General features: G+C 32.7%; 1 protein-coding gene across 1 annotated transcript in view; it reads left to right on the top strand.

Moving 5' to 3' along the window:
• The window catches only part of Nup153 (nucleoporin 153), a 118186-nt gene that overhangs the window by 75262 nt on the left and 27288 nt on the right, over positions 1 to 15636 (top strand). The window contains exons 16-20 of the mRNA XM_085814217.1: positions 420 to 537; positions 6102 to 7376; positions 12994 to 13197; positions 13493 to 13836; positions 13930 to 14081. Coding sequence (XP_085670343.1) covers positions 420 to 537; positions 6102 to 7376; positions 12994 to 13197; positions 13493 to 13836; positions 13930 to 14081 — 2093 coding nt within the window. The remainder of the gene's footprint in view (positions 1 to 419; positions 538 to 6101; positions 7377 to 12993; positions 13198 to 13492; positions 13837 to 13929; positions 14082 to 15636) is intronic.

Below are 15636 nucleotides of genomic sequence, written 5' to 3'. Positions count from 1 at the left end.
ATTTTTTCCCTCTTTCTGTTGTTATCACCTTGAAGAGTGGTCTGGATGATAAACTTTACTACATATTTGTGTAATTGTCATTGGTAACTTCTAAGAAGCTTCTAAGACAACTTTTATTTAAAAATAGAAACTGTTTTGACATATTGGTATATCAATTCATGTGCATCTTTTTTTAATTGTTTATTGAAAGCAAGTTTGATTATATTAATCAAGTCAATTATCCATGCATGGGTGTGTAAAACTGTATTAATACAAAAAAACACACAATTGCCTTATTATTTATCTCTACTTTGAAGTTGTGGTTTCTGTTTTACAGGAGATTTAATATGAATAAGTTTTTACTGCGATCGGTATCGTCAATTGGTAAAACAAACCTACACTTGTAGAGTATATACAAAGATATTTTTTTCTCCCTTTAGTTTATTCATAATGATGCAAATCTTTGGGAGTGTGACACATGTTTGGTAAGGAATAGTCAAGATAAAATAAAGTGCATAGCTTGTGAAACTTTGCGGCCAAGTAAAGGAAATTCCAGTGGTAATAAATTTTTATTCATGTGTTAAACAGTTTTTTTTTTTTTTTTTTTTTTTTTTTTTTTTTTTTTTTTTGCTTGTCTGCATTAATAAATTTTAATCCAGCTGTATTATAATAGTATATTTAACCTCTTCGTGCTCCCAGCATATCATGTACGACTCACTTCACTCTGAGGGCCGACCGTATCATATTTGATATGCTGAAACAGAATGTTTAACATTTTAAATATGCATTAATGATATCAGAATGCTGTGTAACAATGCTCACAATGGGCATTCATAGTTTTAAAATGGTTTACAGCATCCAAATGGCTTAAAATTTTGTATGTGAATAAAAGATGTAGTAGGCATGGGTATTTAAATTCTTGAGTTTTTCCTACTTCATTATTGTGCAGATATAATTTGAATATGTTAATATAATCATTATCTCTAATGTTGTACATTAACTTGCGTTTAAACTTTATTTTAATTTTGAATGAGATTTTCTCTTTATATTATATATAACATTTACCTTAATATAGTATACACAAGAATCCAAATATTTTGATAAAAAGTAGATTTTATAAGAATTATTTTCCTACGTAAAGCAAAGCACGCTCAATCAGAGGATGTTCTGCACTCCAAGGTCACAGGCCCATGCAGAAATTTTGTTTTCTCTGTTCCTGTAGTGAAGAGATTAAAGAAAAAACAAAAGATAGTGGAAGAACATTCTAAGATTTTAGCATTTATGATGTCAAATGACGATTTTTTTAATAAAATTTTAAAACACTGTTCATTTGAAACATGAGAGATTACTTATTTTATTAGTAAAATTTGTTGAATATCACATCAGATGTTTACAAAAATATAGAGTCCACTAATTTTCCAGTAATTTTGATACAAATTAAAACTGACATGTCCACCTTGACCTCACTATGAAAAGTAAAGTAATATAACTTTAATGTAACTTTCTGTGCAGACCACAGTTTGTTTTGCTACTGTAATTATTCTGTATTTATCAACAAAATGTAGTGTATTCATATTTGTATGTTATTTTTCTTATTTTCTTATGCTGTACTTTGTTCAAAGATTTTTTATACACACACACATATATATATATATACTTTGGCTTTTTATGTTAGACACGTAAAATGCTCCCATTTTCATATTATTTTACAAATTTACTGATGAATAACATTTTTATAATTTTTTTAATTTCTTACTGCTTTTAAGTCTTAAATCTTACCAAGAAAGTAACAAAATTTTCTTCCTTGGATTAAAATCTTTCACTGCCTATTTGTCTCTTCTTTTACACTTATAAATGCTGAAGTAATTAATTTTTTCTTCTTGTTATGTTTTGTTTCACCATGTTTTTGAAGTTGAGATGTGTTGATTCATTCGCTTCAGTGAAAAATATCGGCCATTTTATTTATTCTGTTCATCATTGTTTTTCCTTCCCCAGTTTTATGAGGTTAGAAGAATAAAGTTTGTAATGTACATGCTGTATTAGTTTATAAGGTATTTTCTCCCTCCTTTCCCGTGAACGGGCTGGCTGCATGGGCGTTTTCGTGGTTTTCCCCATGTGTAACGTGTATACGAGCCATCCCTTAGAAAGTCCTCCATGAAGGCATCCCTTCCCTTAGGCAGATAGTCCTCGTGTGCTTTGCCATAATTAAATACACACACCTTCTCCCTCCTTTCCACATGCCTTCATGGTATAACGGTAGAACTGTAGGCACATATTCAAGAGGTCCATGTTTGAGTCTTGGCAAGGGCATTGCATATTTTTCACATCTTCTGCTTTTAAAAAAAATAATAATAATAAATGACTCTTATGTGGCACTTGAACTAAAAGGTGGTGGATGGTGAATCTTCACCATCAGGATTTGATGATTGGTTCCCATAATCCCCAGTTGCCCTTTAATAGGGAGAGTATATAAGGTGTTATTTTCTCCTTGCTTTCCTTGCCTTTAAAAGGGTAGCACACAAGTATTAAATTTAGTTATCTACTAATTATATATTGCTTGCTTCTATTAACAATGGTCTCAAACTGATGGCCTTCGAAACAGTTTGATGTAGCCCTTCAATACCTTTTTAAGTACCTTTTAATTACACATTTGTTGCAAATGTGATGTTGTAAAGATGTCATGATTTTAATTATTTGAAGTCTGACTTCATATTATTTTCATTACCATTAGACACTAATAACATACTCGCACCAAAAAAGTCTGTTAATTGCACTAAATTTGCCATGTGATATAAATCATGTGTCAAGATTTGAAGATACTATAGAACCTCAAGATATAAGTTTAATTGGTTCCAGCATCGAGCTTGTATAGCGAATTTCTCGTATCTAGAAACAAACTTCCCCATTGAAAATAATGGAAATTCAGTTAATCTGTTCTACTCCCCCCAAAATATCAACGCAAGAATCAATTTTCCATAGTTTACCTTAATATAACCATAATTTACCTTAATAAAGAGTCTTGACTGGCGATAGGAATGTGAAGAAGACGAAACGGAGTACTGTGGGGAAGGAGATTACCCTTCTGATTCAGGAAGGCTCTCTCTCTTCTTGGGAATTTTACCATACTGGAAGCAGGTTCTGGGTTAGAATCACTCAACTTTCTTTTAGTTGAAGGCAAACTTATCTAATAACACTTCTTTCTGTCTCCTTTTTAAGATGCCTCTAAAATGCAATACTACATTGTCATAAAAGTTCATGGTGCTCCCACGCACTGCTTTGTTAGGGTGATTTTCTTTAAAGAAAGTTTTCACTTCTTCCCACTTTGTCAACACTTTTTCACTCTTACTGGGAGAGAGGGCCTCATTCCCTGTTCCCTCCTCCTCTAATGAAAGGTCTACCACCTCTTGCTGCTGCTTCTTGTGAAGTTCTTTAAGTTCATCTGTTGTAAGTACTTCACTATGCTCCTTCACTAACTCATCCAGATCTGCACCATCTTCATCCAGACCCATACTTTTACCCAGAGATTCAGTTTCTTTGACTAGTTGCACTGTGTTATCCACCAAGTTAACGATCAAAAACTAATTTGGGAATACTCTGAGGCCAGTTTTTTCTATGCTGAATTCAGAGTCCTCACTGAGGCTTTCCAAGCCAATGAAGTTTAAACATTGTAGGATCAGGAACGTTAATTCGGGAATATTCTGAGGCCAGTTTTTTCCATGCTGAATTCAGAGTCCTCACTGAGACTTTCCAAGCTTTATCAGTGCAGTTTAAACATTGTAAGATGGGGAAGTGATCCTTCCAGAATTCTCTGAGGGTCAGTCTTGTATTTTCGGTTGTTTCAAAACGCCTTTGAAACAAGGTCTTCATGGTACAGCTTCTTAAAGTTGGAAATAGGATGAAGGCTGGCCCATAGGATGAAGAAATGTAATGATGTTGGGAGGTAGAAACTTGACTTTATGAACTGAAATTCCCCCAGCAAATCATCTTCAAGCCCTGGAAAATGTGCAGGAGCACTGTCAAGGATGAGTAAAGCCTTGACTGGCAACTTATTTTCCTGAAAGTATTTCTTCACTAAGGGATCAAAATCTTTATTGACCCACTCAATGGAAAATTGCCATGTTACTCAGGCCTTGCTGTTGGCTCGCCACATCACATTCAGTTGGTTTTTATGCACCTTGCCCCTCTTGAAAACTCGGGGGTTTTCTGAGTGGTAGACTAGCAATGGCTTGATTTTACAATCTCCACTTGCGTTGGTGCAAAACAAGAAGGTAAGCCTATCTTTCATTGGCTTGTGGCCAAGCAGAGATTTGTCCTGTTGCATGATGAAGGTTCTCTTAGGCATTTTCTTCCAAAAGAGATCTGTTTTGTCACAATTAACACTTGCTAGGGAAGAAACCCTTCACTAGTAATAAATTGTAGGAACTCTGGCCGAAATTTATCAGCATTAGCTGTATCGGAGATTGCAGCCTTTCCATGTCATACGATACTGTGAACACTAGTTTTCTTTTAAAATTTTTTTAACCATGCACGGCTTCCTTTAAATGGCATCTCATCTTCAGTCAGCGTAGCTGGTGTTTTTTGGAGAAAGTTTTCAAGTGCAGATTAGCGCCCGATATCGAATCGCCTTTTAACTGCTTTTCGTTAATCCACACCAGCAACAGTTTCTCGACATCTTCTAGGAGTTTAGGACGGTGCTTGAAAGTAAAGGCAACTTTTTTAGCAGCACCAAGTTTCTTAATTTCTTCCTTCTTCAGAATAGTGCAGATCGTTGATGTCAAACAGGCATTAAGTCTTCGCCAGTTTCATCACTCTTACACTATGCTTATGTTTATGTATGATTTCTTCCTTAATTTCAATGGCCATGGCTTCCTTCATTTTCTTTGCATTGCTATCTGAGGCAACAATTTTCTTGGGAGGCATCGTGCAATAATAATTTTCACGTTAAATGTACAAAACAATTAACTCACAAGTGGTCGAGCACGTAGATCAAAGAGCACTGAGTGCTCTAAAGAGGGGATTCTCCGACTCAAGCTGGATCGGAAAATGCGCCACCCATACCAACAGCCTGGCTTGTAGCTCGTTACATGAGTCAGTGCTCGTATTTAGAGATGAATTCATCGCTCATACTTTCCTCATATCTGAAATTGCTCATATGTAAAGGTGCTGGTGTCTGGAGGTTCCTCTGTATAGATATGGTTAACTTTTATTCATATTTGTCAAAAATTAAGTATGCTCAGTTATGAAATTTGCACTAAGAATAATTCCTTCGTTTGGGGGATTATGAATTTTTTCACATTTGAAAATTATAAAAAAAATAAAAGAACTCGATGAGCATCTACAATCCTAATAAAGATAATTTTTAGTAATTTTTCTTCTGAACATGGAATTTTACAAACAAATTTTGTATTTACTTGCAAACTTGTGTGTTAAAATATTTAATACATAAGAGAAAAAGATATGGTTGTCATTGTTTATTCTTATGATTTGTCCTACTCGAAATGTTCATAATTTGTATATTTTTATTTAAAATTAAAGTAAGTTACTTAAAGACTAATTAAATATATCCCATTTTTTTTAATAAATGTCAATGTGAAATATTAATGTTTAACTGTCAGTATGTATGAATTACAGTATGTAACCAAAAAAAAATATCTTGCTGGACCAAATTTCTTGTGTACATTTTGATAAATATTTATTAAGTGGTAGGGAAGGAAAAAAAAATACTAGCCTGTCAGCTATTTTTAGATTGTGCATTTGGACCTGCATGCAATTTGAGTTTGAGGCCACAGTTTTAGGTGATCGACTGAATTTTTTTGCTAAAATATATAGCTGCGATATATCCACTAATGAATTTACCTTTCTCTTACCAAGTACTTGTAAGTTAACTACGTCCCTAGTTTCTATTACTAATTACTTGAAGTGCCTTTCATTTCTCGTGAAAACTTCTAATGATATATTTGTGTATTAAAATAATTAAATGTAATACATAAATATTAATTCAATTATTAACTAATTCATTTATATAACTGTAAAACATTTTATGAAATATTTAAGATACGTATATATATAATAAAATATTATGTATTGCCTTTTAATGATATTTTACTTATTTAAATCAACAGAGAAAAAAGACCTGACAAGTTTCAAGTTCAGTTCACCATTACAGAGCTCGCCACTGATTTTCAAATTTGGTAACCCCTTACCTACATGCCAGTCTACTGATACTAGTTCAAGTTTTAAATTTGGTGTACCTCCAAAAACAACTGTAAGTTCATTTTTTGGAACATCAACTCCCATCTCTGATAACGTAAATGTATCAAAAGCTGTAGAAGCTAGCAGCAGTTCAACAGTTACATCAGAAACACCATCTTCAAATACATCTGCAGAAAACCAGAAATCCATTGTGACTTTCCTGCTCAGTGAAAAGAAAGATAATACTGAAGAATCCAAGCAAGAAACAATTGCTAAAGTTGTTACTGAAGCCATCAGTAGTTCAGTTGGAAAGAGTTTGCAGACTTCAAATGTAAATGCAGGTGCTCTTTTTGGACAGAGTCCAACTGTAAATGCTTTTGGTGCAGTAAGTTCAAGTACAGAAACACAAGCTATTGCAACATCAAGTTCAACATCGTCTGTATCGGCTGAACTTAAACCATTTTCTGTTCCTGTGGTGTATAGTTTTAGTTTACCTGTTCAACAGCAAGATTCTAAAAAAGGATTATTTACATCGCCTGCTGAGAAATTAAGTACAGCATTCAGTTTATCAAAATCACAAACTGCTAGTGGAGATTTTCTGTCTAAAGATGCTAATATTAAGGTGTCGAGTGATCTGGGTGCTCAAAATGCTGATCAGGCTTCATCAACCCCAAAAGAAAGCCTTCCTGTAAGCTCAGGAGGGTCTTCAATTTCTTTTCAGGTACCTACTAATTCTCAGCCTGTAACTTCGTCCTTTGGGTTACCGGTATCAGCAGCACCAGTATTTAAATTTGGTGAAAAAGATTCTTCAAAAACTGTTTCTGAACCATCCTCAAAATCTGGAAGTATTTTCCAGTCTATGAATCCAACTCCAGCTGTTCCAACCTTTAACTTTCTTAATACGCCTTCAAATACTATTGCAAGTTCTACTCCTAAGCCTACAGAAACACAAGCTACGTCAAATAACCTTCAATTTCAACCAAGTGTTACACAAAATCAGGATATGAAGTCAGTTTCTGTTACACCTTTTTGCACAGCTGCAACATCAAATTCTTTTACTTTTGGGACTTCGACTGCTGCATCTGCTTCTGCTCCTTCAGGTTTCTCGTTTTTTGGTTCAGCTGCTACTTCAGTTGCAACTGGTAACACTAGTGGATTTAGTTTTGGAGCATCTTCTAACACATCTGTGGAGTCTAAGCCTGGTGGTAAGTATTTAGCTAAACTGTTATAATTATCAGATTAATAATAGAATCTGTGAAGAAACTGAATGCAGTTAAATAGGACTTCCTATAAATATCTCTACAAAAGCTTCAATTTATGGTAGTTGGATCAAAATTTTCATTAAATATGTAATGAAAGACCCTGTCCTTATAGTGGTTATAAAGGTAGGATGAAGTATATTACAAATAATTACAACAATATTCCTTCATAAAACCAGAGAAATTTCTTACATTAAAGCATTTCAAGGTTACCTGCTTTTAGAATGCCTTTGTTGTTCATGTTCTAAGGGAAATTTGTTTTACCATAGCCTAAAATTTCCTTCATTTAAAATATGCAAAGCCTTTCAGATGCGAAAACATTTTGATGCGACTGGGGATAGGTTCCTTCATTCACTACTGAAGCAAACTATCCTGTTTTATTGATCATCACTTTTATAACTTTTGGCAAGTAAATATTTTACCGAAAATCATTACCTATAATTAAAGCGTATGGTGTTGTAATTGAGTAAGATCTCGCTGGTTTGAACTCTGTGCATTTCCATTTAACCATATAATACCAAGCACTGAAAAATTAATAATTTTTATTTAAATTTTTAAATATGTATTTCTCTAAGCCTATCTATGTATGCATAGAAAAATAAACACCAAATTCCTATTAGTTTGATCAATACTGCCTGTCCTAAAAGTAGGACAATGGTATAATCCACTGCTAATCATTCTTACTTAGGTGGAATGGGAGAAAGCATCTTAAGCATAGCCCAGTGTTACATTTTGTACGGATAGTTGTTGGTTTTGCTGTTTTTAGCTGGCATCTTATTTGTCTATTTTATGGGATTTTTCACAACAACATGTTCATTTTGAAGCTTTAGAAAAATCTTCATTAAACTGTTGAACGTTCAGTTTTTTGCAAAGTAGTTTTATTGGAATAGAAAGTCCCAAGTAAACAGCTGTTTTGTATCTTTCGAAATCAAGCAGACTATCGTCATTAAACAACTGATTGAACTTCCAATGAAGCAGCAAATGCTGTTTCAAACGTATTAACAAATAAAGGCCAGTACCCTTTCTTTCCTTGAAATGAAGTAACATAAGTTGCTCCATGATTATCCAAATAGGTCAACTCCATTTTTATTTCCTTGCATGAAGTAAAAAGGAAGTATTGTAATCACGAAAATTTTCAGGCATCATATTTCAACAAAAATATTCATTTTGACCGTTATTGAATGCAACTTAACGATGTTTTTGCGTGACATCTGTATGTAAGGACAGAATAAAAGACTCTTTTCCACTCCAAAAATGATAAAACTGATTTAAAATAAATTCTGAATAGAATTTTTTGTGCCGTTCGTATGTACGTACGTATCATGCATAACTCAAAAACGAGTAGCCTCAGAACATTTTTGTATATAGGACTGCTATAACATGTAGATATGTACCTCATATTTTGGTTGCTATCGACCGCACCAAACATATATAAATATATGTATATATATATCCACTCTGTTGACCGGCTCATTGATCTTAGTTTCTTTACTCTTATATGTTTGTAAGTTGTGCATTTTTTCTTTAAAAATGATTGAATTATGTTGTTCTTATCTTCCGGTTAAAGTTTTTATGTCTTTAGTAAATCTGCATGTAATATTTGTGGAGTTATCAACAATTTAAAAGTTGTTTAAGTGCAGTTTAGCCTAATTAATTTTGTGATTGTGGACATGTTTGTATATATTTTAAACTTGGCAAACTAGCGGATTTGTTGCCAATCTAGAGAAACTAAGCTTCACTCACAACAACAAAGATAATGCCTTTTATTATTATGAATTAAATCATGTTTAATCCATTCTGGAATTTATTCAAGGAAATAAGTGTTTAAGATTTACTTTGTAATTTTTAATATAGATATTTTGAGTTTTTATGTATTTTTGCCTTGTCGGGAAGTGAGAACTGAATTAATTGAATAAGAAATACTGAATCGTCTGTGAAAAACTGTTTATTTTTTGTTTTGTGTGCTTAATTTCTTTTATACATCATTTTAGATTTATTATAGTATTTGAATAGAACATGTGGCAATGATTAGATAATTCTTCAAATGATATAAATTTATATGCATTCTGAGTTATAATACGAACGAAATGTAACCAGAGTGAGCCTAGCACCAGTGTCGCTATGGTAAACAAATATAATGAATTTTAAGATGAATTCTAGGATTTGAAAGCGTGCAGCGGCAACAACTTTCGAAATAAAGTAGATTTTCATCTCTAGTTTGCGAGACCGTTTCCACTCGGAAAAATGAGGGCAAAAATTATTGTTATTCCGAGTTTTTAATTAATCTCTCTCTCTCTCTCTCTCTTTTTTTTTTTTTTTTTTTTTTTTTTTAAGGTAGGTCTACTTTTTCAAGGATTCAGAAAATTGTAGAAAGTTTGGTAACGATAGCTATAGTAGTGACTGAGTTATTAGAGGACAAACACACTGACTTTCTTCTTTATATATATAGATTGTTAAAAAACCTGAATCATGCATTACAAACTTAAGTTAATTTGGCCAATGCTGCACCGTGAGCTTCTGAGTAGTGCTGCAATTAATAATCATGCCAAGAGGAAGAACTTATAGGCCAAAATTGATTGAATTAAATTTTTTACTTAAATATTTATATACAATTATTTTTTGTTTAGTGATATGTCACAGGTGCATTATTATTTCAGGGTTAATTTCACACCTACATTTTTTATGTTTGATAATGACTGGAACAGAAAATTCTTTTTTATTATACCAGAATGGAAGTTCTAAACTAACTCAGTTTTCGTTGTAATAACATTGAGAAGAAAAAAAAAAAAAAAAGAGAGAGAGAGAAGAAAAGAAGAAGAACTGTGAAACTACATCACTGATCAGGAAATAATGATTGTTTATAAATTCACGAAGTTGGGGTGTGAGCATAAATTATAGTCTGCAGCCTAAAGGCACTTATAAGGCCATTTCCTTCTTCCTCGGATCATATCCATAACCACAATAACAGTAGCTGCAGAAAAAAGGTCAAGTCCTTTGATTCCTTTTGAGTGATGAAGATGGCACGTGTTACGATTGTAAATGAGGTGACAATTGCTAGGATCTTGCAGTGCTGTATTTTAAAGTTATGCACTGTAGAACAGTGTAAGGTTTTTAAGCAAATTAATTGTAAACTTACCTTTTTAATATAAAATTATATATTTCTGTTTTAAAAAATCTAATGATCAACAGGAAGTGATACCGGGAGTTGATTTCCGTAGTTCATCCAATAGCAGTATTTAAGAAAAAGAGGCATAGCCCATATTATAATCAACAACAAAACAAAACAAAAAAAAAAAAATGTTATCAACAAGTTACTTCCCTCCCTTTTAGCTGTTTAATTTGGAGAACAAGTTTATTTGATTCACCATTCAGAACAGTGGGAACAGTGATTTTACTTATATTGCTATCATATTTCAATAGGAATTGATCCAAAACAGAAGATTAATGGCTGTATCTTTAAATCGTTTCTATGATTTAGCAATTTATTTTTGATAGGAGATCATTACAGTTATACGAGGAGCAGTTCTGCTACAAATAATATTTTTTTTTAGTTTACATACCATTGAGGATAAAATCAATTTCTAAATAATGTGACATCATCTTCTACCACTGTTGCTATCTCAAGCATTTTTTTTTTTTTTTTTTTAATGTAGAAATTTTGCTTTTTTCTTGAGTCTACCATCAACGAGCAGTAAAATAGTAACACTGGTATTTTATTTAGGGGTTAAATTCCACAAATTGACTAGCTGTATGAAAGTTTTCATAATATTACCACATGTAATAGGAATATAAGCCAGTTTTCTTTAAAAATTCCTCTTTAAAGAAAGAGAATCAGAAAAATTTAGATAATTCAGTTCATAACTTCAGTTAACATAGGAGATTGTGTTCTTCCTTAACTGATTTGATCCAACTTATTATTTTTGAAGGTTGTTACTATTACAACTATGTTGACAGAATTAAAGTTTTGAATTTTCAGTTATGTCCAAAAGACATTCTAATTCTGGAACTCTAGCAGGATTTGCAAAATGAATGTGGTGTGAGAATACGCCTTTGATGCAATTCAGGATCAAAAAGTGGGATTTCAAAATTAGGTAAAACAGCAGCTTTATTTTGGTGTGAATTTTAAATGCAATAGAAAGTAAATTTTCCATTTAATGGAATTTTTGAAGAAACACGGAAAAGTGATAATTGTTGATGTTAAGAGTAATATGTCATAGAAGACATGGTTGCATATCTTTGGGTGTGCAACCTTGGGTGCTTTCTTTGAGCTTAACAGAACACATCAACCAGATGAAGATAGCTAACAGGAGATTTGTAGATACCTGGATGTGATAATTCCATGCGATGCTTCATATGAATGCTGTCTAGGACAATCTGCTTGATTCCTATTCCCATTTTTGTTTTCAACAGCTATTTTCCATGTCAGGATCCATGTGTCAAGTCATCACACCACACTTGAGAGAATCGTGCCTGCTGGCCATGTCGATAACTTGGATGACACAAAACCCAGATAGGTCCATCGGGTGGACGTACAGTCTTCATACATTTCTTGGCTTGTATCATGGGATTAACGTACTGAACTTTTCAATTCTTTAACACTGTGTAGTCATAAGGGAGAATGCAAATTTTCCAACAATAATAATAAAGATGACATAATAAAATTTTTCTATTACAAATTACAATGCCCCAATCAGCTAACTTATGTAGAAACGTATGGTGTGGTTTTAAATCCAGGAAATATCTCTGCCAATAGTGATGAAAATGACTAAGTTTTTTTAGAATGAAAAGATTTTAATTGGCAGTTTAGCGGAGGTTTCGACACGACAGTTACGACACTCGGTTATAATGGAACTTTGTAACTGAACAAACAAGCTAAACAACTTACATTGAAAGAAATATTTGATAAAACAAATAAATATTTTTTTAATTTAAATTTTTTTGAAGTCATAAATGCTTTATTCTTTCATAAAGAGTTATTAATTTTTTAATTTCTGCATATTTTAATATAGTAGTTCTGAGTCAGTTTTGTTCCGTTCACCCCTTTCATGCTTCCCACGTAGAAATCAATCCCTGCTCCTTCCAAAGCTTGAAAAATACATATACATTTATGTAGGTTTAGATTGATTGGGTTAGATTGTGTGTCGTAAATTAAGCAACAAAAAGTATAGAAAATGGTCATAAACGCCATCTGAAGCTCTGAAGATTCAGGATCTTGGACTTTGTATTGTAGTATAATATTTAATTATATAAATTCACAAAAATAAAGTAAGTAATTATTATTATATGAATTGCAAACGGGACTGTCCATTTCAAGGTGGCCAGGAAAAATCCGGCTAAGAAAGAAATTTTTTTTTTTATTCATCCATTATTTCTTTTTTTCTGTTCTTAACAAAAACCGGCCAGTCCCCCCCTCCCTTTGATGCAATCTTTGCAGCCTGGTTGTAAAAGAATGAAAGAGAAGTCAGAAAATGGATTACCATATGCTCAGTTAGTGTTTTTTAGTAGTAGAAGTAAAAAGTGTTATAAAATCTGTAATGTTAAAATATTTCTTCTCCATTTTTAGGATTCACTTTTAAAAGTTTAAGTGATGATAAATCTAGCTTGGTGGCTTCTAATGCCCCTACCTTCAATGCTTCTACTGCAAATACTGCTAGTTCATCTGTTTTCAAATTTGGTGCATCTGCTCCTGCCTCTACTGGTGGTTTTGTTTTCGGAGTTCCTAAAAGTGAGCCTCAAAATGTTACACCGGCTTTCAGTTTTGGTACAGGTAAGTTTAATACAAAGCATTGCTTTTTTTTTTTTTTTTTATGTGTGCATCAGTCTTGGCTGCTGGTAAGCTTATGGTAAGATCCCATAAATTTGAAAATACTCAGCTGTGTACTCTTTTACCTAAGGCCAAATTAAATATTTTTTCCTAAAAAATCCAAGAAAAAATGCTGCAAAAACAATTAATATATATCTTTTTTCATAAATTCAACTCAAAACAGAATTTAATGTCAGATTTTAAGAATATTTGTAAAATTTGTTTTCTCATTGTATATTGAAGTACGTTATATTTTCAGGACCTGCATCTGCCTCAAATGAGTCAACCTTTTCAGGATTTCAACCAAATCAAACTGTTACTCCAAATTTCCAGTTTGGTACTCAGACATCTATGAACTCTGTTAATAATACTCCAGCGTTTGGTGTGACCAATACTTTTGCATTTGGCGGCAAGAACGATACTACCAATCAGTTGGCTGCTCCTGCAACTCAACAACCGACTGCTTCTGCATTCGGATCGATCCAGCCCGTTTTTGGAAATGCATCTGCTCCATCATTTGGAAAAGTAGATAAACCGGCATCTGGCGGGTTTAATTTTGGGGCTGCTGCTTCTTCAAACCCAGTTTTCGTATTTGGGTCAACGGTGAATATATTTTTAAATGCCTGTTTTAATGCATACTGAATGGCATTTGGAATTATTTAATACATGCTGAATGGTTTAATATGCTTGTTACAGGATAAAAAACCAGCTATGACACCTGGATTTTCATTTGGGACTCCTACACAATCAGAGACTCCCAACTCTTTCCAGGCTACATTTAATATGAACACACCTCCTAGTTTCAATTTCGGAGCTACATCTACTCCAGCAGGACCTTTTCAGTTTGCGTAAGCATACATATATCTTCAAGGGGGGCATTTTTTCCAGAGATAAGCTATACTTGCATGTGCATGAACTTGTATCTTTGTGTCATATTATATTTTGCGATTAGTTTGATAGCGATTATTAAATGGTACCTTAATTTTTAAATTCCTAACCCTTTGGCCATTATGTGTTGACGTAACAATGGAGTAAATGTTTTGCCAATTAAACATTCTTCATTTTGATTGCGCACTCTCCTTTGAATTCTTAAACATGTTTATATTTATTTCCTTTTTTCCCCCACGAATAAAAGATATTTCTTATTTACTTATTCTCCTTTTTTTTGTGTTTGTTCCTTCCTAAAAGACTTTTTATTTTTAATATTTTTATATGTGAAGTTAAAATTGAATCACTCAAAACTTATAATGGTTTGAGTGAATATGAATAACTATTAACCCTTTTCAAATTTTATAATTTCAGTTTTTGTGTACATTTAACAAATGTGTGCAATAAAAGTATTTGAATACTGCTGCATTATATACTGCTTTGAATTGTTATAGTGTCTAAAATGCATTGCAGTAGATGTTACAGCATTTGGCATATTGCCTCTTTATACTGCCTGTTTTCTTAGAATTTGTTGCAGCTCTAGTTGAGAGAGAAGTAGACTTTGCACTGTTCAGTTTTAAATGTGATGTATTATTTTCTTCTATTCCAAAATATCATCAGTTGTAAGATTGACCAATGCCACTAGCCAAAAAAAAAAAAAAAAAAAAGAGGGGGATTCTAAAGTAAAGCAGATTTCTAAAATTGTATTTAACAAATATATTTATTGTAATAGAATTTGATTTATAAGAGTAATATTTATTTGTCAGTAGATATTGATTATCATTTTCTGCATAATTATCAAAATCTTAATATTTTGAAACCATTGTTATCTGCACTGTAATATGAAAATGTCATCATCCCATAATATACAGTTGAATTCCGATAATCAACACATTTTGGGAATAAGGGTTATGTAGATTAGAAAATTTTGCAGTTTATAGGTTTTTCTGAATACAATAGAAGCCTACAAACTCGGCGTTCCATGTAACTTGATGATCACTTTTAATTTTTTTAATTGCTAAAATCTTCTGATCGAGCATTACATTGCTTTTGATGTAATGTGGTGGTTTGTTGATAGCTAAACTGCAATAATTTCAAACATTGTCTGTATGGTGCAAGCAGTACAAGTACATTTTAATTACTGTATTATTGTAATCATAGTGCGTTATTTATCTACATAAATATCTGCATGGTGTTTTGTTCTGCTCAAAGGTTTTATTCTAATTTTGCAGTTTTTGTTTTTTTCTCTTGTGATATTATTTCTTGGGACGTATATAATGAGTTTGGTGTCATGTTTTGTTTCTTTCATGGAAATTCCAATCTATCCCATTCTTCCTGTCAGCAACAAAATGGCTGAAGAAAATCAGGTGGCTGCTGTCGGTTAATAATCTTCTGTTGCTTCCTGTTAGCAGGCTTACTAAAGGGTTTGTGAGTGCATCCTATTATAAGCTAAACTTTCAGTTCATTCTGAGTAGA

This window comes from Stegodyphus dumicola, chromosome 3 (assembly GCF_044657685.1).
Source record: "Stegodyphus dumicola isolate Sdum_Otavi_A_Nest chromosome 3, ASM4465768v1".
NCBI classification, from domain to species: domain Eukaryota; kingdom Metazoa; phylum Arthropoda; class Arachnida; order Araneae; family Eresidae; genus Stegodyphus; species Stegodyphus dumicola.
The sequence above is the reverse complement of the archived record's forward strand: the minus strand, read 5'-3'. Positions and strand labels throughout refer to the sequence as shown.